The following is a 21,508-nucleotide window of genomic DNA, read 5'->3' on the forward strand; positions in this document are numbered from 1 at the left end:
TGAGGGGCCCCCTCCGGGTCCGAGGCCCCGCCCCAGGGCCTCCCGTACCACGGTCAGGGCCCACAGCCCTCAGCCCCCAGAACCGGGCGTGGAGGGGCTCTGTGCGGAGCAGGGCTCAGTCACTAGCTCGCTGAGTGGCACCTGTCCTGCCCTAATCAGCCAAGGCAGTGTGGCTGGGGATTGCATCAGTGCCAGGCGGGGCCATCTGGGATCCGAGGAGGAAGTGAAGGCAAGAGGCGGGAATTGGGGTGGGGGAGGCGGGGAGAGACTCACTGTGGCACGGGGTCCCCCCCACTGCCAGCCTCCACCAACGGTCTGTTCCCAGACAGCTGCCTGACCTGCAGGTCCCCACCCTGGACCTGCCTGCCTTGGGGTCGGCCTCCCGTCCACGCACAGGCTGCCGCGCCTCGCCCCGATCCTGGGCTCCCTGCCCCGCACTGGGCCCGGCACCCGTGGCTTCGGCCTGTGCCCTTATACCCTCCATCGGCCCGCAGGCAGCCAAGAGGCACAGTGTGGGCTGGGGCTGGGTGGACACCGCCCATACCCGCGGGCGGAACCTGGTTCCCTGATGACGCCTCACATCGAGAGGGGCCCGACAGCCTGCCTCCCAGAGCCGGGCTGTAGCTAATTCACGCGGTACGTGCGGTGGCCCTCCCGCAACGCAGGCAAAACGCGTGCTGCGAAACGACAGCAGAGGAGAGACAGTGCGCCCCCCCTCGCAAAACCAGAACCCCTCCGAGGACAGGCCTGCCCAGCCTGCCCCGACCAAGGCCAGGCTGGTGGGGACAGCAGCCGCCAGCCCCACCCCCTACCCCCGAGGGATCTCACCCAAGGAAGTGAGAAATCCAGACAGAGCCGGGCTCGACTCCAGAACTGTAAGCAGGCTGGTCAACAGTCCTGGGCAACGAGATAGGTCCGCCCGTCGGGCCAGGACACCATTTAAGTGGCAGAACCATCCTCAGGAGAGATCCGTCATCTCGAAGAGTCACGCTACGCGCAATCCCAAGTCCACTGAAGCCGCCATCACGACCAAAAATCTTCAGAACAAGCCGAGGACGTTCGTCAAACACCTACCGGGGCCCTTTCAACCGTGGGGCCCAACGACCCGCCGACCAAGCTGCTTAGCTTCCTAAATCTCTTTATTGGGCAGGCGTGTCCCTGAAGGCGAGGGTGGGCAAACGCAGCCCCCACCTGTGCGTGAATAAAGGTTTCCTGGCACGCGGCTGCGGCCACGGCTGTGCGGGCGCTCTGACGGCAGGGTGGGGCCGTCCCACACAGACCTTGTGGGGCCCTTTACAGGAAGCGTGCCGTCCCTTGATGTAGGGGGCAGGGCGACCTTTATAGGTAGCCTGAGGCCGAAGGACCCGCGGGGGAGCCACCACAGACTCCGTGCTATGGACAGAGTTGTGTTCCCCCCCCCCCCCGCCCCCGCCCCAAGTTCTCGTGTTGAAGCCCCAACCCCTAACGCGACTGCAAGCAGAGACGGGGACGTCAGCAGGTAACTACAGTGAAACGGAGTCCCCTACTCCCCGCCCCGTCCTGTCCCCACCTCCTCTACGCGAGGGTCCGGCGAGAAGGCAGCCGTCCACAATCTGCCAGACGGCTCTCACCCGAGCCCAGCCCCGCTGGTCCCTGGTCTCAGACGTCCAGTCTCCCCAAGTGTGGGGAACCCGTTCCCACTGTTGATAACCTCCCCCCCCGCCCCGCCCACGGCACTTCATTACAGCAGCTCGAGCTGACCAAGACGGACGTCCTCGTGAGGACTTACTGCGGTCCTGGTCTTCATACCGAGGAGAGCAGGCTGCACACCCCCTTCCATCTGCTTCCGGAATCCAGCTCTCGCCGGGTGCCAGGAAGCGCCCGGAGCCTGGTGCGCACAGGCCTGGCCTCAGGCTCCGTCTTCTCTGGGCCCCCTGCCCTCCATATCTGCCGCCCGAGCTGGCCATTCACCGGGGAAACATACCCGCCAGAGCCCGAAAGGGCCTCGGAGGGCCTGGCAGGACCCGCCCCGTGCTGTCTGGGGGCTCTGAGTCCCCTCCTAGTACAGACAAACGGCAGAAAATGAGAGGAAGGGAGCCGTCGGGGCGGGTCTCTCTCCTCTCCTCTGGGGTGGTGGGCGTGCGGGTGGGGTTTTCTTCCCGAATCAGTCCCAAGGTGCCACACCTACCAGCAGAGACATCACACGAGGCCCAAGTCGCGGGAGTGGCTTCCCCAAGGGACTCCCGTCACCCCAGGGCTGGCGGCAAGCCGCCTGCAGCCTTCAGAACAGCTGACCCGGTGTGGACCTGTGCTTTACGGACCTTTAGCTTCCTAAGGCTTTAGGATGTTTAAAAAGAGAGGCACCAAGGTTCGAATCTGCAACGCAAGCCATCAGAAGAACCCAGAGCAAAAGGGTCTCGGACTCACAGCTCAGAGAGAGCCCCGTCTCCTGCGTGCGGACTACTGTGTGCTCTGAGCTACAGGGACGAAGTGGTCAGGTGTCGTCGCACACTGGTACCTGCCCTCAGCAGCTCTGGCTACGATGGGGCGGGGATAAAAACGCGTGAGGAGACAGGTGCACAGAGGGCACAGCAGGGCCCCATCCACCCTCCCTGGTCGCTGGGAGCACTCACCTACTGTGCCCTCTCCTCATCTGGCCCCTCCACATAAGCACCCTGGGGGAGGGCCAGGCCGCGATGCCTCTGCGCCCACCCGGGGACTGAGTCTCACGGACATCTCGCCAAGGTCCCCGAGAGCACCGGTGGGGGAGGGGAGAGGGTGGGGGGAGAGGAGAGAGAGAAGGCAGGAGGGCTGGGGGCAGCAGGAGCCCAGCCAGGGCCCCAGCTGGTCCCCAGACACAGTGCCCCCCGACATGGAGCCTTCTGTCCCATAAGCACAGGCCTCTGTCACCCCCAGGGGATGACTTCTGTCACAGAAGGCCGGGGATCTTGAGAGCACCAGCCAGAGGCTCAACAAGAAGCACTCTTGTCACTTCCAGATGACAAGTGACAAGAGTCACGACCGTGGAGTTTAGGGGCCCCGGGCCTAATCTGAGCACCGAGCCGGGAGCAGGGAGGCTGTCACCCCAGGCTGGAAGCCTGACACATCAAACAGCCTGACGTTCACGCGTAGGTCTCCCAGGATCTGCTGCGGGGTCCGAGGAAAATGAGAAAACAGGACAGGGAGGAGGTCTGCCGCCGCTTATCAGAGCAGGGGCCACAAGCGGGGACGAACAGGCTGCTTCTCCCCAGAGCGTGACAGAATAGAAACTGGCATATCGTCAGGCTCAGCGCGGGTGGCCCTCGGGGCCCAGCAGCACTCGGCTTGGGCTGTGTGGGCCGGGGAGGACAGGGGACAGGCCCCTGGCACTCAGGGCACGTGGCGGCAGGGACTCCCAGAACCACCACCAACACGAGACCCTGATGATAACCGAGCTCTACACCCTTGACGCCGGGTCTCCCTCTCTGGGCCGTAAAGCGGAGTAAACGCAACCTTTTCACGGGAACGAACGTTAACGCCCGACACGACTTAGAGGATCTCATGACGTGGCCCTCCCGACGGCCTTCGCCAGAGCGCACGGAATGCTGCCCAGCCACGTGGGAGGGCGGGCTCAGGTCTGAGTCAGCAGGTGGCAGGCGGCCAGCGACCCGTGGCTCCTCTGGGACTGGGCGCCGCACACAGGCCACCCCGCTCCCCATCACCGCCAAGGACAGAGCCGGCTAGGGAGCGCGCTGGAGTGTGTGTGGCCGGGTGCAGGGTCTCTTCTGCAAGCATTTTGCCAACTGTAGAGAAAGCGTCAGCCTGCAGGCCCAGAAGTACACCCCTACATCTTCCTCGGGAGGCTGGCGCCACGTCTGGGCCACAGAGACGGGGAGGGGGCGGAATGTCATCACAGCAAACCCTTCTGGGGGGAGGCCAGCCGCGCGCCGCAGGGGTGTCAGATGAGCGGACGCATGCAGGGCCCCCGGCCCGGGCTGGCAGAGCAGTCGGCGCATTTCCGCTCCTGGAGCGAGACCCCCGCCTACTGCTCCCGCCCCTCCCCGCGCCGCTCATCTGGCAGGAGCCGGGCCGCCCAACTGTTTCTCCGCATCTGAGTCTAGGCCTGGTGCTCTGTTCCCGCCATCCGAGGACTCACCCTTTCCCAGCCACACCGATCCCGTGCAGAATGGCTGAAAGCAAGCAGATCGCTGTGCGTTCGTAAACTGCAACAACAAAAACACCAAAAGCGAGACCTTCCTCGGACGCCGTTTTTGCGAAAGGAGAGCTCTCGCCTGTGCTGACTCCACCAGCGGCCCCGCCACACGCCTCCGCAGCCTGTCCTCAGTGACCTCGAAGCCACTGTGGCTCCTGGCCTGCGGGAGCCCCGGGGTCCGCACCCCCCTCCGCCTCTAAGCCTGGGCCACGCGTTGCCGGTCTCCGTGGGCCGGGCTCCAGACGCGACCTCGCAACGCTGCTTCCGAGGGCTCCACCGGGAGCAAACACACACAACTCGTGCGCGGAGCTTGACCGCTCCCGACGGACACGGGGCCCTGAATGCCTGCAATCGGAAGGGCTGGGACCTCCCGTGTCCAGGTTGTTTCCAATCTTCTCCATACTTAGGAATCCCCATATACTGGGGTGTCTGGGGGGCTCCGTCGGTTAAGCGTCCGACTTCAGCTCAGGTCACGATGTCACGGCTCTCGAGTTTGAGCCCGCGTCAGGCTCTGGGCTGACTCCGGAGCCTGGAGTCTGCTTAGGATTCTCTACCCCTCGCCTGCTCTGTCTCTGTCTCTCTCTCTCTCAAAAATACGTAAACGCTAAAAAACCCCAGAATCGGCCCCTTAAAAAAAAAAAAAGAATCCCCCACATACTAAACTAATGGGATGACAGCGTGAGTGACCGTGAAGTTCGCTTCCCTCAGCTGACTCTGCTAACGGAAACCACCTCCGTGTTTCTGGAGGACGGGAAGTGATCCCACTCTTCTCGTCCGGCTCTCCTCACCCCACGTGTGTGCAAGTCCACGTTCTTTAAGAGGCGGATTCTGACTGATTTTTAACGTGTCTTTATTTTTGGGACACAGAGAGACAGAGAACGAGCAGGGGAGGGGCAGAGAAAGAGAGGAAGACACAGAATCGGAAGCAGGCTCCAGGCTCCGAGCTGTCAGCACAGAGCCCGACGCGGGGCTCGAGCCCACGAACCGCAAGATCATGACCTGAGCCGAAGTCGGACGCCCGACCGATGGAGCCACCCAGGCGCCCCGACACAGATTCTGATTTAAACCAACCGCTCAGCATGCCCCTCCTGGCCCTCCCACCACAGAACGTCTCGGCTTGTCCCCAGGTAGCAGGGAGGTCACGGAAGTAAAGAGGGTCACCTGCGGGGATGGACGCCCGACAACACGTGAGACCAAACTCACCACCACACTAATACGGGAACGTCCGTTTCGCAGAGGAGGGGAAATGGGGACTGAGGCTGCCACGGTCAGGGCACGAGGCCAGCAGGCGCCCAGGTCCCCTGAGGACCTCCCCGCTGAGCGGGAAGACCAGGCTGGCGGAAGTCGGGCGGGGGAGGGCCTGGGGGGGGCACTTGGCAAAGGCTTGCAGGGCTGCACACGCTCCATTCGGACCCGAGGGTCCCGCCCCAGGCCGACAGGGCTGGTAGCCTCAGGGGAGGGCCTGCGTTATGACGTTATGACCGCAGCTCCTCTGGCCCCCCAGCTGCCCCATTCGCTCCCAGCATCCCTGGCCCGCCTCACGCTCTGATCTGTGCTGGCCCCCCCGTGGCACGACCGCGGCCACAGAAAAGGTGGACACGTCACGGCAGGGCCGCCAGCAATCAGAAGAATGCCGGGCGGCCTTGTTGGGGGCTCCAGCGGTGGGTGGTCTGGGCCGGGGCTGCCCCAGGACACCCGGGCGGCCCTGGAAATGACCGGAGTGCGCGAGACAGTAACGAGGCCAGGCTGCCTCGGGGCCCGCCGAGTCCCGTTTGCCGCGTTTCCCCCAATTTAAATAGCACTGAGCTTTAATCGGAGGCCACCTCTTCTGAAAAATTGAACAGACATTAGAGTCCGCTCGTGTGAAAGAGCCAAATGGGACAGAGAGGACGCGCTGCCGGCCTAGAGGGGAAAATTATTAAACACGGTTCGATGAAATCATCGACCCAAACAGCATGCGTGCACGGGGACCCCCGCACTTTCCCGCCACAGGAGCAGGAGCGGCACCAGCTCCCGGGCCTCCTGACGTCAGGAACTGGGGCGGAGCTTCGCCAGGGCCCGGCGGGCGGGTCAGCAGCCAACGGCCACAGACAGACCAGCGGCCCGCATGGTCCCCGTCCCTCGCGCGCACAAGGACGGGGCACCCTCAGAAGCAGCAAACCCCAGGTGGTGAGGCCGGGCCAGCGAGGGCCGTCTTCCGGCCGACGGCTCCCCGTCCCTGCAGAGCCGGGTGCCCAAACCCGCACGCCGCCTCCGCCCTCTGCCCTCTGCCCGGCCAGGCGAGGGCCAGGCACGCTCCTTCCAGAGCACTCGGGCTACTAGGCACTTGGGACCACAAAGCGTTAAACGCCCACCGACGGGGGCAGAAACCCAGCCACGGAGCCCACATCTGCTCGCGATGGCTCACAGACGCCGCGGCCCCCTGTTTCTGATGTAATTACCAGCGCTGCAGCGAGAGACATAACAAACCAGTTCATTAGGAAATCCACTGGAAGCTCTCAGAAGCGCTTCATAAACAAAACAATTAGGTGCACGGCTCCCGGGGCTCCCCTCGGTCCTCGCCCGGGGGCTGCTTCCCGCACGCCCCACAGCCAGCCGGGCCGGCAAGGTCGCTGGCCTTGGACCCAGCACAACGCGGCCCCGGCGAGGCCGGGGCTCCAGTGGCACACCTCCTCCCCTTTCTCTATAAAGGAAACCTCACCTGTCACTGGCCTCTCTGGGGCCCACCTGGGTGACCTTGGCCCACCAGGACGGCCCGGAGAGTCTTCCTGTCTGTCTGCAGCCCGGGGCCTCCCGTCTCCCATTCCAGCCTGCTGATGCCAAGGACCAACACGGTGATACTAACCGACTGGGCGCTCAGTGCCAGGCATGCTTCCCCAGAACAGTCCCAGCACACTGACAAAGGCCACGGAGGACACCATATGCGGTTGAATCTGAAACGAGATGACCGAGAGGCCTGGGGGCCGTCCCGAGCTACCGCGCGACTCTAACACCCAGAACTTCTGCACCGGGAGGAGGAGAGGGTGACAGGAAGCCCCGGGGAAAGAGCGAGGGAAAAACATCTCTCGCACAGCACTTTTCCTCGAGCCCCGCGCACCTGCCTGTCTAGGGCCGCAAATCACAGGGGCAGCGAGGCGCAGAAGGGCAGGTGCCCGGCTCCACCTCCAGCCCGGGCGGGTCGCGGCTGCCCGCTCCGGCCCTCTTCCTCGCTCCCCCACCCTCACCCCGGCCCTGCCTCCTGCCACCTCCCCTCAGGCCCCTGGATAATCGCTGCAGCAGGCCGCATGCTCCCCACACAGAAGGCACCCGATCCGCGCAAGGTGGGTCACGGCTGACGGTAACGCAGACAAAGGCGCCCCCGGCCGGGGCTTCGGAAGAGGCCCCTCCCCCTGTACGCAGTGCATCTGGGGGGCCCGGGGGCCCTCTCCCCTCTTCCACACTCCACAGAAGCCGCTCCCCCGCTAGATGCTGCTGGGGGGAGCCGACAGTTCCCGGGGAAGCTGAGCTCTCGGCAGGCGGGTGGCCCAGACAGCTGGCGGAGACCCAGTTCAGCGCACCCAGGCTCCCGGCCGTTCAAAACGGGTTCTAAATCTCTCTCGCTCTGTTTCATCTGAAGTCAACTTGTGCACCTGCCTCGTGGGGCGGTCTGCGATGCTGGCACCACCTCAGAGGGGGAGAGAGCCCCTTGCCAGGCCTCGCCCAGTGCCGCCCACTGCGGGGGCAGTCGGGGCCGCGCTCAGCTAATCCAACGTGGCGTGCGGCCCCGTGGGGCTAATTCGAGCTCAGGCCTAGAAGGGCTGGTGCGGGCGCGTTTACCTTCTCCGAGTGAGGCTGGCGCACCCCTCTGATCTCCCCCGACAGCAATCCCACTACAAAGCCTGCCCGTCTGAGCACGTGCCCAGGGAATTCCGTCCTTAGAAATGGAGCACAGGCCTCGGGAGGCAACTCTGCCGCCCCCGCCGAGCCCCGGACCCCAGCCAGGAGGAGGCCACCAGCCTGTAGAGACGCCCTCGGGTGGGGAGGGGGTCCCTCAACAGGCGCACGCCTCCAAGCGGGGGGAGAGAGACGGGAAGGGAGCGGGCGTTCTGGGCCCGGCCCTCTTGCTGCCGTGACCTTGGCAAAGTCACTTCACCTCTCTGGTCCTCGCGAGGTCGCGAGGTTCAGAGTCACCTTGAGGCAGGGTGGTGCCATCGGTAAAGCCGGAGATGGAGACAGAAAAGAAGAGAGACGGAAGGAAAGGGGAGACAGTGCTACCTCCGAGGAGGGGTCCGGCCGAGGAAGGGCAGGGCTCAAAACAGACGCGGCAAGGGCTGCGTGTGACCCGGGAAGGGTGGGGGTGGGGGGGGGGGGTGGGGGACAGGCCCCACACTCACTCCGCGCGCAGGCCCCATAGTGTCCTGGGGTCCCTGGGGCCCCCCGCCCACCTGTCACCCTCTCCCTGTAGGTGCAGCTCCCTCCGGGACCCTCAGCACAGCAGCGCTCAGGATGCTGAGTCTGGCACGTACCTTTCCCCGCTCCCCTTGTTTCGGATCTGACAGGGGAGAGAGGAAGCTGGGGCTCGAGCGACCCGGTTTGGTGTCTAATTCCCCTTTATGAAACAAACCAAGAGAACCACCGGGAACACGACGACAAACAGCCCAACCTTTCCCCTCCAGCGGCTGCAGGGCATTTACGGAGGAAGCACCCAGGAAAGGCAAGACCACTCCCCCCTCCCCTGGAAAGCTACGCTTGTTTTTCCAAAGAAAAAGAGTCGTAAAAAAAAGAAGAGAAGAGAAGAGAAGAGAAGAAAAGAAAAGAAAAAAGAAACACGTTGAGAGCGTACGTTTTCGAGGGACCCGAACTCCACCACGTCGAGCTAACATCTAGCAACGTTCGGGCATCCCCCGCCCCCACCCCGCCCGTCCATCCATAGAGCGGGGTTCCGAATGTTTCCCTCAAGGTGCCCGGCCCCGTCCTTCCGCCTCGCCGGGGCGGGTGGAGCGGGCAGGAAATCCCCCCCAGCCCTGTCCCTGTCATCGCTGCTCCCTCCTCAGAGTCCCGGCCCTGACCCTTAGGGACTCAGCGGTCTCCGCTCGCCCTGGCCCCCCAGCTGCGTTCTCCTTAATTACACAAAACCCTGGCCGCTCGTTGCTGGCAGTGCAGTGGGTGGGGGCCATCCCCCTCTACCCTCCGGCCCAGAAGGAGCCCCCGTCCTGCGCCCGTGAGACTGGAAGCCAGGGAAGCGAGGGGCCTCGGTGACGGGGCTGCGCGATCCACAAACTGGCGGGAGGGTGGGACACAGAGGCAGGCGGCGTCTTCCTGCCCGTCCCCCCACAGCGCGGGCCCGGGAGGGTCCCGGCAGCCCTCGCGGCTCTCCTCCTGGAGGCCGATGGGTGGGAAACGTTAGCGCCGGCCAAGCGGCTCAGGAAGGAAGACCACGGAGGACGGCAGACACCGAAACACCACGTCGACTCGAACCTGGACCTTGGCCGCGAGGCCCGGGGGGAGCTCCCTCCTAGAGCTCTCTGGCAAGAGGCTGCAAAGCCGGGGCTTCCTCTGGGGTTTTCCCGCCCGGAGGAACCTGGGAACCCGTCTGGCCCGCGGGGGCCGACCAGCACCCGAGGCCTGGGCCTCCTGCTCCGCCACGGGAGGTCCGGTCAGTGACGCTCTTCCGGAGGACATCTCCCCGTGCCCACCAGCCCCCTCCCCGGCCCATCCAGAAGCTCTCGAGGCAGAGGCAGCCGCCGCGGTGCTGGGTGTGGCGCTCAGGGCCGGGAGGCCAGCCTGCTTGAGAGGGGAGCCCCTCTGACGCCAGAGACCCTGGGGGCTGGGAAAGGGCGCAGGAGGCAACAGGTCAGCCCTGACCGGCCGGAGCCGGCGCTGGCAGGAAAGGCTAGGGCCCGCCCGCACCATCGATCCTCGAGACCAGGGACAGCTCACTCCTCTTCAATGGCCGGGAGGCGACGGCCTTCAGTTCTGCAGGCCAGGTGGTCTCGGTCACAACTGCCCAACTCCGCCGTCACAGACGGAAGCAGCCAGAGACAATGTGTCAATGAATGGGCGTGGCTGGGTGCCAATAAAACTTTATTTATAAACCGGAAATCTGGGTTTCACCGAACTGCTGTGCTGTATATTCTTCTTGTGACTTTTTTTGTTCTTTGGGTTTGTTGGTTTTTTTTTTTTGTTTTGTTTTGTTTTGTTTTGCACGACTCTCTAGAAAAATGTAAAAACCGTTCTCAGGTTGCAGACCACGCAAAAACAGCCTGCCAAATTTGGCCTGTGGGCCCGGGTTTGCAGACCCCTCTTCTAGAAGGAGAAAGCACATGAATTCCTGACATTGACAGAGGCCAGCCAAGCCCGAGAGCTGGGCTTCTCGTGCACCAGCACGGAGGGAGCCTGGGAGAAGAGGAACAACCTGAGAACCGAGTGAAAAGTCTCTAAAATCTGGAAAATGGGAACGCTTCTCCCTGGGGTCTGAGGAAGGTGCTGGAAGGAACTGGCCCAAGCAGAGATGGGGGTGGGCAGCTCAGGCTGGCAGGGAGAAGCCCTGGCTGAGGAAAATCATGCTAGAACCCTCCCCCAGCCCCACGCTCCATTCCCTAAAGTGCGGCCAAGGACGTAGCAGGTCCCCGAGAACCATCTGACCTGAACAACCTCCCTGCCCCTCCCAGGTCCCGCCTCGGACATGCCTCGGCGGTCATCCGTACGGCCAGCCGCCTCTCCTGCCTGGACTGGACTCTTTACGGGGCCGCGAGGCTTGCAGGAGGCCGAAACTGCTGCCCCCATCCCCTGGCTGGGAGCTGACGTCCCGGACCGCAGGGCCTGCCGCGCCACGGCCAAGGGCTGCTCCCGGTGGAACCCCCGCCCCCCCCCCCCCCCCCCCCGCCTTCCCACCACAGGACCGGGCAGCTGGCGTGGCCCCGCGAGGGAGCCCGGCCGCCCGCCCGAACCCCGGCTTGCGCGGAGCACCGCGCTCCACTTGTTCGGTAATTTCACGCTACGCCGCCCGGCAATGTAAGCGTGGAGGCCCAATCTAAGACGGCACTTCCCAAATGTCACTTGTTTGTGAACACACGGCTGAACCCAAGATTGCTTTTAATATCCGGGCAGTCCCTGCCGGCCCCACTGCGGCTTCGGCTCTGACAGCACCTCCAGGACAAGCCTTCGATCTCGTCCAGACCTTACGACTCAATCGCGGCTCACGCCGCGGCAGGGGCTCTGCGCACGGGCCCCGGAATTCTCCGAGCTTCCTCTCACCACCCACAGCGGCCTGCGGTCGTCCACGCAGAACCACACCCCCACCCGGGACGTTCGATGGCTCCTTTACACGTCTCCTCTTTGAGCGAAGCCAGTGTCTCTGCCAGAGACACCCTCCCCCGCCGCTAAAAATCCCGACACTTAAACCCCCAGAGCGCCTCTCCAGCCTCCTTCCAACAAAGCCCGCGTCCTTTTCTAAACCGCACTCCAACAGCGGAGCTAGAGGCACGGGTGGTTAGAAGAATAAAGGTTAGCCAGTTCGTCGGGGCCCGAGCTGCCCGCCAGAAACAGAACGCCAGCCACCTGTGCGATCTTCGTTTGTCTGGTCTCCACGGTCACACGGTAAAAAGGAACAGGTGACGTTCACTTTAACATTTCGTTTCACCCAATCTATCTAAAAACAGAGCCTACATAAGCAGCACTACCGAGTACTTGGGCAACATTTCACGCCCCTTGTTATGCAGAACCTCGGACAGCGTGCGTGTTACACTCTCAGCTCGCGGCCACGACACCCACACGCGGCCAGCCGCCACGCACTCATCACCACCGGGTCCCTACTTCTGGATCTGGTGGGAAACGCACCGTCTGCCCTGGTCCCGGGCCCTGACTCGGAAGCAACCAAAAGCAATTCCTCGGGGGAGCCCCCAGGCTCCCACTTGGGAGCCTGGCGGGAGGCACCCCATTTTCACACCGCATTGGCCTCGCCGGAGGGGACTCTCCTGTGCCGGGTGCCCCCAGCACTAGGGAGCCATGAGTAACCGGGTCTGTCTGCAGTGGGCAGAGGCCGGAGGGGCCAAAACCCTGGGCCAAAGCCCGAGCCCAGCCTGACGGGAAGACTGCCATCTTGTGCTGAGGCCGGGACAGGGGCCTCGGGCCTCGGTGGCAGTCCTGAGAGGAAGGCCCTTGGTCCAAGCAGCTGTGCGCCCACCACCAGCCCCTCCTTGCTGCCTCCTAGGCTCCAACCCCCCCACTAACTAGGGGTCTGGGATGTGTACATCCCGTCGCCGGGCCCCCAGAGCCGTCTCGGGCTCCAGAGGGAGCCAAGGGAGCGAGTGGAGGGAGGGAGGCAGGTAGACACGAGCCCACCTGTGCCCAGCAGCTCCCAGGAACCTGCCACCCTTCGAGCTGTCAATGAAAACCACACAGACGGGTACGTGTGGAGCCAAGGGCATTTGGGAACAAGAACTCAGTTCAGATGTCAAATCTGTCGGCCAGTAACCGGACCTCTTAGAACAGAGCAGGAAATTCTCGGGAGGAGAATCAGAGGAGTGTGTTCCTGTCCCCCAGTGACCTCCATGCACAGCCCAGACCACCAGGAAGTCCTCGGGCCCAGACAGTAGAGTCTGCCAGGAGGGAAAGCCCTCGGCCACAGGTCCCAGGCTCCAGGCGGACACCCACCCACCCGCCCACCTGCCCCCTGCCCCCTCCCTGTCCGTTCCAGGCGAGGAACGTGCTGGGGAGCAGCTCCCGGAGGATCCCGGAAACAGACCCGGATGGAGAGGCCAGGCCCCCGCCGAGTAGAAACAGAGGCTGCAGGGGCCCCGGTCCGAGGGGGTAGGCTGAGGGGGGCCGACCGCCACGGGGGCCCTGTCACGGGGCCTGCGGGCACTTACCTGAGTGGCCACCTTGCCGTAATCGATCCACCGCAGGGTGGCGAAGTTCGTAGATTCCGCGCAGTTGAACCCGTGATTGAACCCGGCGTGGTAGCCGTAGGGGAACGTGATCATGAACTCCCCGGCCTCCTGCGTGATCTGAGGGGGGAAAGGGACAGGTGAGTGGGGAGCCAGCAGCTGAGGGGCGAGGCCAAGTTAGGAATGGCACTCGCTGCTCGGCTCACCTACCAGAAGCAACGCTGGCCCAGGCCAGGCTGGTGGCCAAGGCCACCAGGAGCCACCGCCAAGTGCAGCAGGGGCACGTGGGATCAAGGACTTCCCAGCAAGCGCCAGGGAGCCCCGACGTCGGGAGCGAGTGGCGGTCTGCCCGGTGGAGGGTAGCCCCACTGCACGGGCCCCAGCCGATCTCCCACACGGTTTATACAGCAGGCACGGCCGTGGCCAGGAGGAGAGCTCTGCCGTGGCCCGCCGCGCACCGGAGCCCAGGGTGACGTACCCTGAGGTGGCAGGCGCTCTGTTTTTTGCGGGGCGGACGCCTGGGGGGCTCAGTCGGTTGAGTGTCCGACTCTTGGTTTCAGCTCAGGTCATGATCTCAAGGTCCGCGGGATCGAGCCCTGTGCTGGGCTCTGTGCTGACAGCGTGGAGCCTGCCTGGGATTCTCCCTCCCTCCCTCTCTCTCTGCCCCTCCCCCACCAGCACTCTCTCTCAAAATAAATAAAGAGTCTTAAAAAAAAAAAGACACCCTCTAGACACACGGGGCTATTCAATGCTATGCCTCTGGGCGCTCTCGGCTGCAGGGACGGAAGGGGTCTCCTGGTCTGGGGGTAGGTGGCCCTGTCCCGTCTGCCGTCCACGTTCTGATACAGCATCGGGGACTGGTGAGGAGGTGCAGGCAGCACTGGCAGCAGCCGCAGAACCCTTCGGGCGCAGGACAGGGCGTGCTCAAAGTACAGGGTCTTTCTAGCCCTTGTGAGGAAAAAACATCCAGCTGCATAAAAACATGCGTGGAAAATGACCCGGGTCTTCTGGCCGTCGTGAGACAGGGTCCGTCCCTCACATCCCGGGAGGTGGCTCCTTCCCAGCGAGAAACACGTTATATGACACGTTATGAGCATGCTGCAAGGACACAGTGTCAGGGTCGGAAGTCTGTCACGTGAGCTGACGTTTCTAGACTACTCAAATGGTCTGATCCGATCTCTCAAACAGACCCCAAACCAAGGAGCTGGGCGTGAGTGACGGGGGAGAGGGCCCACCATGAGCCCAGACTGGCTTCTGGAACCTCCACTCCCAGGCCTGGAGGAAAAAGGTGGGGGCTGCAGCCGCACCCCTGGCCCCACTCCGTGAGCACTATTCTCTCTCACTGTCCCGGAACACGACAGGCGGGGCTGGTGGCCCGATCCACGGATGTGGAAACCGAGGCTGGCGGCGAGGGAGTGACAATGTAGAGTCCGAGTGGTTACGGGTCGTCTGGAGTTCTGAGTAACCAGCGCCCCACACAGGAACGGACCACGCCGGGCAGCCCCCTGCCGCCCGCGATCCCCAACCTGGGAGATGTGCCTCTGTTACCGGGGGGGACGTCTCTTTCTAGGGTTTCATTCAACGGCCTCGCTCGGACTGCGCTCCTGTGTCTGATTCTGTCCTCGGTGCGTCTTCGAGGCCCTCGGACCCTCCCGGTCCCCAAGGGTATTCCGTCGTGTGGCCGCGTCGCTGTCTGCTCATCGGCTCCCCTTGCTGGGCTGTTTCTGGTGCGGGGCTCTGGCGACGACGGCTGCAGGGGGCGCTGTGCTCCAGGCTGCGCACACGGACGGACGGACAGACGTGTGCTTGTGTTCCTGCGGGGTCTCCGGGGGGCAGGAGGTGGAGGTTCCCAGGCAGCTGCCCGGCGGGTTTTCTGCAGCGGCCGCCCGTTCTGCGTCCCTGCTGCCGGTGGTGGGAGTGTGGATTTTCGCCGCGCCTGCGGGTGGGCCGCAGCATCTCCCGGCTTCGGTCGCCTCTCCCCGAGGTGGACGGGTGCGTCTGTCCCCTTCTGCAAAGTGTCTCCTTCTGCCCCCACTTACCCGGCTGTTCATCTTTCTACTGTGGCTTTGGAGGAGTGCTCAAGCTTGCTAATCTTTATTTATTCCTCCAGAGAGATGAATAGTAAAACTTGCTGAATTCGTTTAAGTAGCCCATAAGAAGTCGAACCCTGAGGGGGTGGGGGCAGGCGGGAGATGGGGGGCGGGAGACTTCCAGAAGCCAACCACAGCGTCAAAAATCAATCAAAGCCGACACAGCCTGGAGAAAAGCCAGTCCTTAAGAACACGAAGATATTTTTCTTTTCAAGTAATGAATTGCACCAATCAAGGGAAGTCAGTGTGCATTAAGTTATATTTTTAAATTCCTGTCCAAGTGACAGGCGTGTGGGGGATGGAGCGCACACACGGCGGGAGATGGGGGCGGAGAGAGAACACCCAGGGTCCCCAGGGCCCCAGCAACCCCCGTCCACAGCAAGGATGCTCTGGGCTGGCTCCTGTCACAGGATCGCGTGAAACGGGTTGCAAATAAAATCATAATGTAGAATTTTTTTTTTTCTTTTAGAATGTGATTACTGATTTTCTTATCGTTTTTGAGCTGACCTTGGACGGCACCATCCCCCTCTTCCTCCAAGCGTCCTCGCCTGCTCTCCTCCCTCCCTCCGGCAGGAGGCACGGGGCCTGGCACAGGCTGGGAGCCCCATGGGGGGGCGGGGGGGGGGGGGCTCACTGCAGGGTCCCTGGGAGGCAGGGCTCTGGGAGCCCGGCGCGGGCAGGTGCCTCGGGCAGACTTTAGAGCCCGCTCTCCCTGCCGACCCCTCCACAGACCAAGGCCCAGAACAGATGCGCTCCGTGAGGATGGCAAGGAAATTATGTTCCTGTCACCCAACTCTACATCCTGGTGGCTTCATCTCGAGCCCGCAGTGTCCGTCCTCCATGTCACAGCCGTCAACGTTATCCCGACGATAAATTAGAAGGCACTTGGGATGATGGATGCAAGCCGTGAAGGGAATGCCAGCCCCAGACGCCAGTCATGGAGAAAGCCTGAATTCAGCTGCTTCCTTGAGCTCTCGCAGAATAAATGAGGAAGTCCGCGGCAGATTACAGAAATACACACTTTTAATTATTAAAAAGCTCTGCTATTGATCTGCTTTTTCTTCCAGAAGTAAATACCATTACGAAGATTTATAAGCGGACGGCGGGAGGCCCTCCCCCCCAGGGCTGCCAGGAATTCAGATGAGGACCCAGACGGGCATTCATCTGGAGCCCGACGCCGGCCGCGGCCTTCGCCCCGCAGGGGTGAGGGGAGCGGGGCCTCTGAGGCCAGCGGCCCCGCCTCCCGTACACAAAGTGCAGTGCCCACGTGGGCAGCGACGCGGGAGACGGGAGGGTGCCCCCGCCAGCCCACCCCTCCGGCCGGCATCTCCCTCTAGGAAGCGGCGCCCGGGAGGACGTCTCCAGAGAGCGCGGGAAAGCACACCCTTCTCACTTCCGCCAGCAGGGCTGTGTCCGTTCTCCTGACAGCCGGGGCGCTGGAACCAGGAGGGGAGGAGCGGAAGGCACGGAAGCCCTGTGTCTCCCACAGCAGAGCGTCCCGCTGCCTGAGGGACGAGCCCGACAGCGAGAGCGAATCCCCGACCTGAGCACCACGGCTGCAGGCAGTTTGATCGAAACGTCAGAAGCCATTTCCGACTCGCTGACGCTCGCGGCAAGAATGCAGCGCGAGGGTCCCGATCGCGCAACTTGCCCCCGCGCCTGACAAACGCTCTCGTAGGGAGGCCTTCAGGAATCAGACCCTCGGGAGCCTCTTCCTCTCCAGCTGGCCCTCGGTGCCCAGCCCAGAGGCTGCCCGAAGGTTGCAGGCACGTCCCCCTCGGGGAGCCGGGCCCGGCCGATCCTGTCCGATCCTGTCCACGAGGCCTGTCTGTGGGGAAGCGCCCCACCCCCGGGCAGAGCCCCGGACAAAGGCCCAGCCTCCCCCTTCCCCCACCCCTCCCCCGCAGGGTCCCCGCCAGCCACCCAGATTCCCCAGCCTCAGGCCTCATGCATCACAGGCTTTCCCGGACGAGCGGAGCGGCCCCTGGAGCAGTAAATTGAAGGAGTTTGCAGTCTTCGTGCTGCGGGAGAGCCAGATAGATCATTTCCAAACAGGTATTCCTTCTCTCAAAGGATGTCTGCAGTGGGCCACGGGGTGGGGCCAGAGATCGGGGCCAAGTCGGGGCGTCTGGGGGCGCGGAGAGGCCTGCCCGGTTCTCCGGGGGCTTCCTGGGAAGCTGGCAGGAGCCGCCCCTCCCCTGCCACCCTGACCCTGCAGGGCCCTGCTGGCAGCTGCCAGCCCCACCAGACAAGGGACTGGGTCTGCGAGGGGCTGGGAGGCAAGGCGAGGCCCCACTCGACTCCCCCCTCTTCTATCCTCACCCCCCACCACAGCCCAGCCCAGCCAACCCACTCTCCTCTGGCTTGCCAGTGCTCTAGAACCTTCTTGAGGGGTGAGAAGCCAGTTTCCCGGGACGTTGGTGGTTCCCTGAGCCACAGCCCCAGCAGCACCTACGTACCCGGCTGAACGGGATCCCGTACTTCTTGAGGATGATGGGTGAGATGAGGGTCATCTTGTGCCGCAGGAAGGCGTCACAGCCCTGGGAGCTCCCGGGGAAGAACCCTAGGGCAGAAAAGATGGGTGTCAGCCTGACGGGTGGCGCTGGGAAGGCCTCTCTGTGGGCGGCGCCTTCCCCCAATCAGGCACGGGGTGTGGTGCCCCCGGCTCCGAGGGAATGAAACGCACAGGACCTCGTCGCAAAGCCACGTGCTCTGCTGGTGGCCGGGAAGGCAGCCCCTCAGACCCCCAGTCAGCGAGCCCAGAGCCCAGCTGTGCAACACAGTGCGCCCCAAGTCACAGATGGAGTGCGGGCCTCCCCCCTGAGCACCCCCCAAATGAAACCCGTGCCGCATCGCACGGGCGCAGTCACTCAGCCAGTGTGTTGGTGTAGCCGGGGAGATGGGACGCTGGAAGGACGCGCTCACACCGGAAGTCACGGCCGTGCCCCCCACACAAGCAGGTCATGGACAAAGAGGAAGGAAGGCCTCAGCGCGGGCACGGGCTCTGCCTGGGCTCTTCGCACACACGGTCCCCACGGCAGGCGAGGAGACAGAGGCTCCAGCTGCCAACTGGCCCTCTGAGGCCCTCAGTCTGGCGGGCAAAGGGCCGAACAACCCGACCCGGCCTGCAGCTGCGTCCACCCCTGACCGTCTGTGACACACGAGGGGGTCTGAGTTCCCGCCCGGGGACGCTTTCTGTCTCCCCGAATGCCACACAACCGGTTTATAACAACGTGTGCAGGGGCACCTGGGCGGCTCCGTCGGTTAACCACCGGACGACTCTTGGTTTCCGCTCAGGCCACGATCTCCCGGTTTAGTAGTTTGAGCCCCGCGTCAGGCTCCGTGCCGACAGCGCAAAGCCTGCTGGGGACTCTCTCTCTCTCTCGGCCCCTCCAACCCCTTCTCAAAATAAATAAACTTAAAAACACGTAAAGCGACGTTTGTAAATGTACAGAAGTCAGACTGTCAGTTCTACTTGCTCAGAACCGTGTTTAACACAGTTCGGAGACCTTTCCAAGTCACCGGTGGGCCCAAATCAATGACACATAGGTCTAGCAGTTAAAGAAAAGCCGGCCCCGGGATCCCACGCAAAGGTCCTGGGCCTCTCACCCAAACCACGACCGAGAGACGGCACAGTCTCGGTGAGGTGCAGGACGGGTTCTCAAGGTCCCGCTCCCTCCAGGACTGTCCCCCAGGCACAGCCGGCCCGCCCAGGGATCCTGCCGGGAGCCGACCCAGACCTCGGGCCCCCGGCCTCCAGGCCAGCGCACGTCCCCATGGGTCGCCAAAGAGGGCACACTCCCACGTGCGTGCGTGCTGTGAGCCAGCGCTCGGCCCCACCCCCACCACCCACACACACCTGCTGGGGCAGGAGGGCTTCCAAGTGACAGAGTCACGGTGTCGGGGGTGGGGGGTGGGGCGCCCGCCAGCCAGGACACGACTGCCAGGTTCTGGAAAGTGCGAGGGATTACTGAATCCAGCAACTTTCCTCTGTGCTAAAAGCGTTTCAATTAGAGTTATGGCCCCTGCCGCCCGGCCCGCGGCCTCTCTGCAGTTCTTTTTAATGCACGGTTTAAGTGGCTCTCATTAAAGCTCTAATAAAGGCGCACATTTTAAGTGATTAGCACCAATAACGCGCCAACACATTAATGCTCTCTCCGTGGGCTCCACGACTCTCCCAGCGAGCCCATTTGGAGCTCGGCTATTCATTTTCCATATTCATCGCAAACTCATTCCATCCATCTCAGTAATGGAGCCTGTGACGCGCGCCCCCCAAAAAGTTTGGAAGGGACACCGAGGAGGGCAGTGACTCACTTGCCCTAGAACCTCTCCCGCCCTCCCTCTGCGGAGGGGCGCAGGGGAAGCGCGAAGCCAGCCCTCCCCCAGGCCAGACCAGTCCACACCGGTCACAAAGCAACGTGGGGAGGCTCCCAGAGGCCTCCGGCTCCTGGCCGACCTGTCCCAGCCACTGTGCCTCCCGCACGCCCCGAGACAGGTTCCCGGGCAGCAGGGCCCCGGCGCGAGAAGGACGTGGGGAGCCGGCGGGGCTCCAGGGAGAGTGGCCATGGTCCCACGGGATCCCGTGTCTAGCTTTTCTGGGGGGCGTTCAGATCACCCAAAACTTGTCTAGTGGAAAAGGCACAGAGAGGAAGAAGGGGCCAGGCATGACTGCAGAATCCAGTGGAAAACCGGGCCGGGCTGTGGTCACCGGAGGCCGCCCGTGCGGATCACTCCATGGCGGCTTCTTCCATGGCTGTGTAAGTGTGGGAGGCCCCACGGTGGCCCCCCGAGATGTCTACGTCCTGCTCCCCAGTACCTGTGACTATGTTGCCTTCCGCGTGGCAGGGGCTCCACAGAAGGGATTACGTGCAGGAGCCCAGGATGGGGGCGACCCCCGGGTCACCACAGGGTCTCCACGGGAGGGAGGCAGAGGGAGGCCCTGACCGCAGAGGGGAGAGCACATGACCACAGACAGGGACACAGGCTGACGCCGGCGTCTCTGGAGGCAGGAGCCCGGGCAGCCCAAGCCCGAGACCCGGGTCAGACAGACCCCTGAGCCCCAAACGTGAGGGAGCAACTGTGTGCGTTTAACTAGGGCTGTCTTAGAGCAATTCCAGGTTCACAGCAAAGCTGAGAGAATCGTGCTGCTTGGAGCCACTGACTCGGGAGTGATGTGTCACAACAGCAACGGCAGAGGAAAATAAGAAAGACATTTCTCAACTTGTATTTTCCAATTAGTATTTGTGTTTCCAACTTATGTTTAAAACAGTGCGCGGGGAAAGCATTTCCATTTGGGTGTCACCTGAGATGTTATGAAGGAAGAGAAATTGCTCTTTGCCAGGGCGGTAACTGGCATTTCTAGGGTGACAAGCGTGTTCCCGACAGCAGGCTCCAGCCCAGGAAGGCCGGGTCTGGGTCTCCAACGGAAACGTGAGCCTGGCTGCACGCTCGGCCGCGGGGCCAGCCTCACTCCCGGGACAAGACTCCCTGTGTCCTCGTCCTCGGGGGAAACCGTGCAGCAGGCGTTTGCTGAACAGACGTGCGGCTCCGAGTGCGGCCAGTTCTCGGAAACAGCGACCGTTTCCGTCTCCCAAGCCAAACGGGGCAGGGGAAGAGGGTGGCGGGCACTCCCTGAGGGAGGCAAGAGGAGGGGTCAAAGGACCCAGCAGGAAGTTGGGGAGGCTGTGCCAATGCTGAACGATGGCTTCTGGAAGATTCCCCTGGCTGCCAGGGGAGGGCGGGCAGGCTGCTGCCACAGCCACCCAGAGGGACGGCCCTGCACTGTCCCGAGGGGGCTCCTGAACCACAGGGCCATCACCCCACCCGCCCCGACTACCGGGTGCTGCCTGCCGGCGAGGCCCAGACGCTTTGGGCCAACGGGGTCTGTTAACGTCCTCGGAGGCACTCAGGGCCACCCGACGTGAGAACAGAGCAGGGCGCCGTGACGGGGAGCAGCGAGAAACCTCACCAGCCCCTTTGTCGCAGTGGCCGGGGGCCTCAGCGTCACCCAGCCCGGTGTCTGGCTTGTCTCCAAGGATCCCGTGTCCCGAGGGCCTGCCTTTACCCCGAGGCGTCAGTGCCCTCTCTCTGGACACAGCTGGGGACTCACCGTGACAAATCCCGTCCTCCCAGGAGGCCCCCTCGGGCCCAGGCCAGCACACGCAGGCGGACACCCTCACGGTCACCATGCGGCTGCGGGGCACAGGGCAGGGGCTCCTAACTGGACGTCTCACTTTCCAGACTGAACACAGACCCGAAGGCCCAGAGGAGGGCGCGATGTAGTACCAGGCGCCAGGGGGGGGACGAAAGACCAAGGCCGCCCTCCCTGGCCCGCGGGAGCCTGCAGTCACGTCCCGCAGCTCCGTGCTAACACGCCGGGA

General features: G+C 63.4%; 1 protein-coding gene across 6 annotated transcripts in view; it reads right to left on the bottom strand.

The window, feature by feature from the left end:
* The window catches only part of UHRF1 (ubiquitin like with PHD and ring finger domains 1), a 174,016-nt gene that overhangs the window by 33,761 nt on the left and 118,747 nt on the right, over window positions 1–21,508 (bottom strand). For all 6 annotated transcript variants that reach the window (XM_053220051.1, XM_053220052.1, XM_053220053.1 and 3 more), the window contains exons 23-24: window positions 17,588–17,691; window positions 13,021–13,158 (exon numbers count right to left, since the gene is read on the bottom strand). In XM_053220051.1, coding sequence (XP_053076026.1) covers window positions 13,021–13,158; window positions 17,588–17,691 — 242 coding nt within the window. The remainder of the gene's footprint in view (window positions 1–13,020; window positions 13,159–17,587; window positions 17,692–21,508) is intronic.

The sequence above is a fragment of the Acinonyx jubatus genome, chromosome A2 (assembly GCF_027475565.1).
Source record: "Acinonyx jubatus isolate Ajub_Pintada_27869175 chromosome A2, VMU_Ajub_asm_v1.0, whole genome shotgun sequence".
In the NCBI taxonomy this organism is placed as follows: Eukaryota; Metazoa; Chordata; class Mammalia; order Carnivora; family Felidae; genus Acinonyx; species Acinonyx jubatus.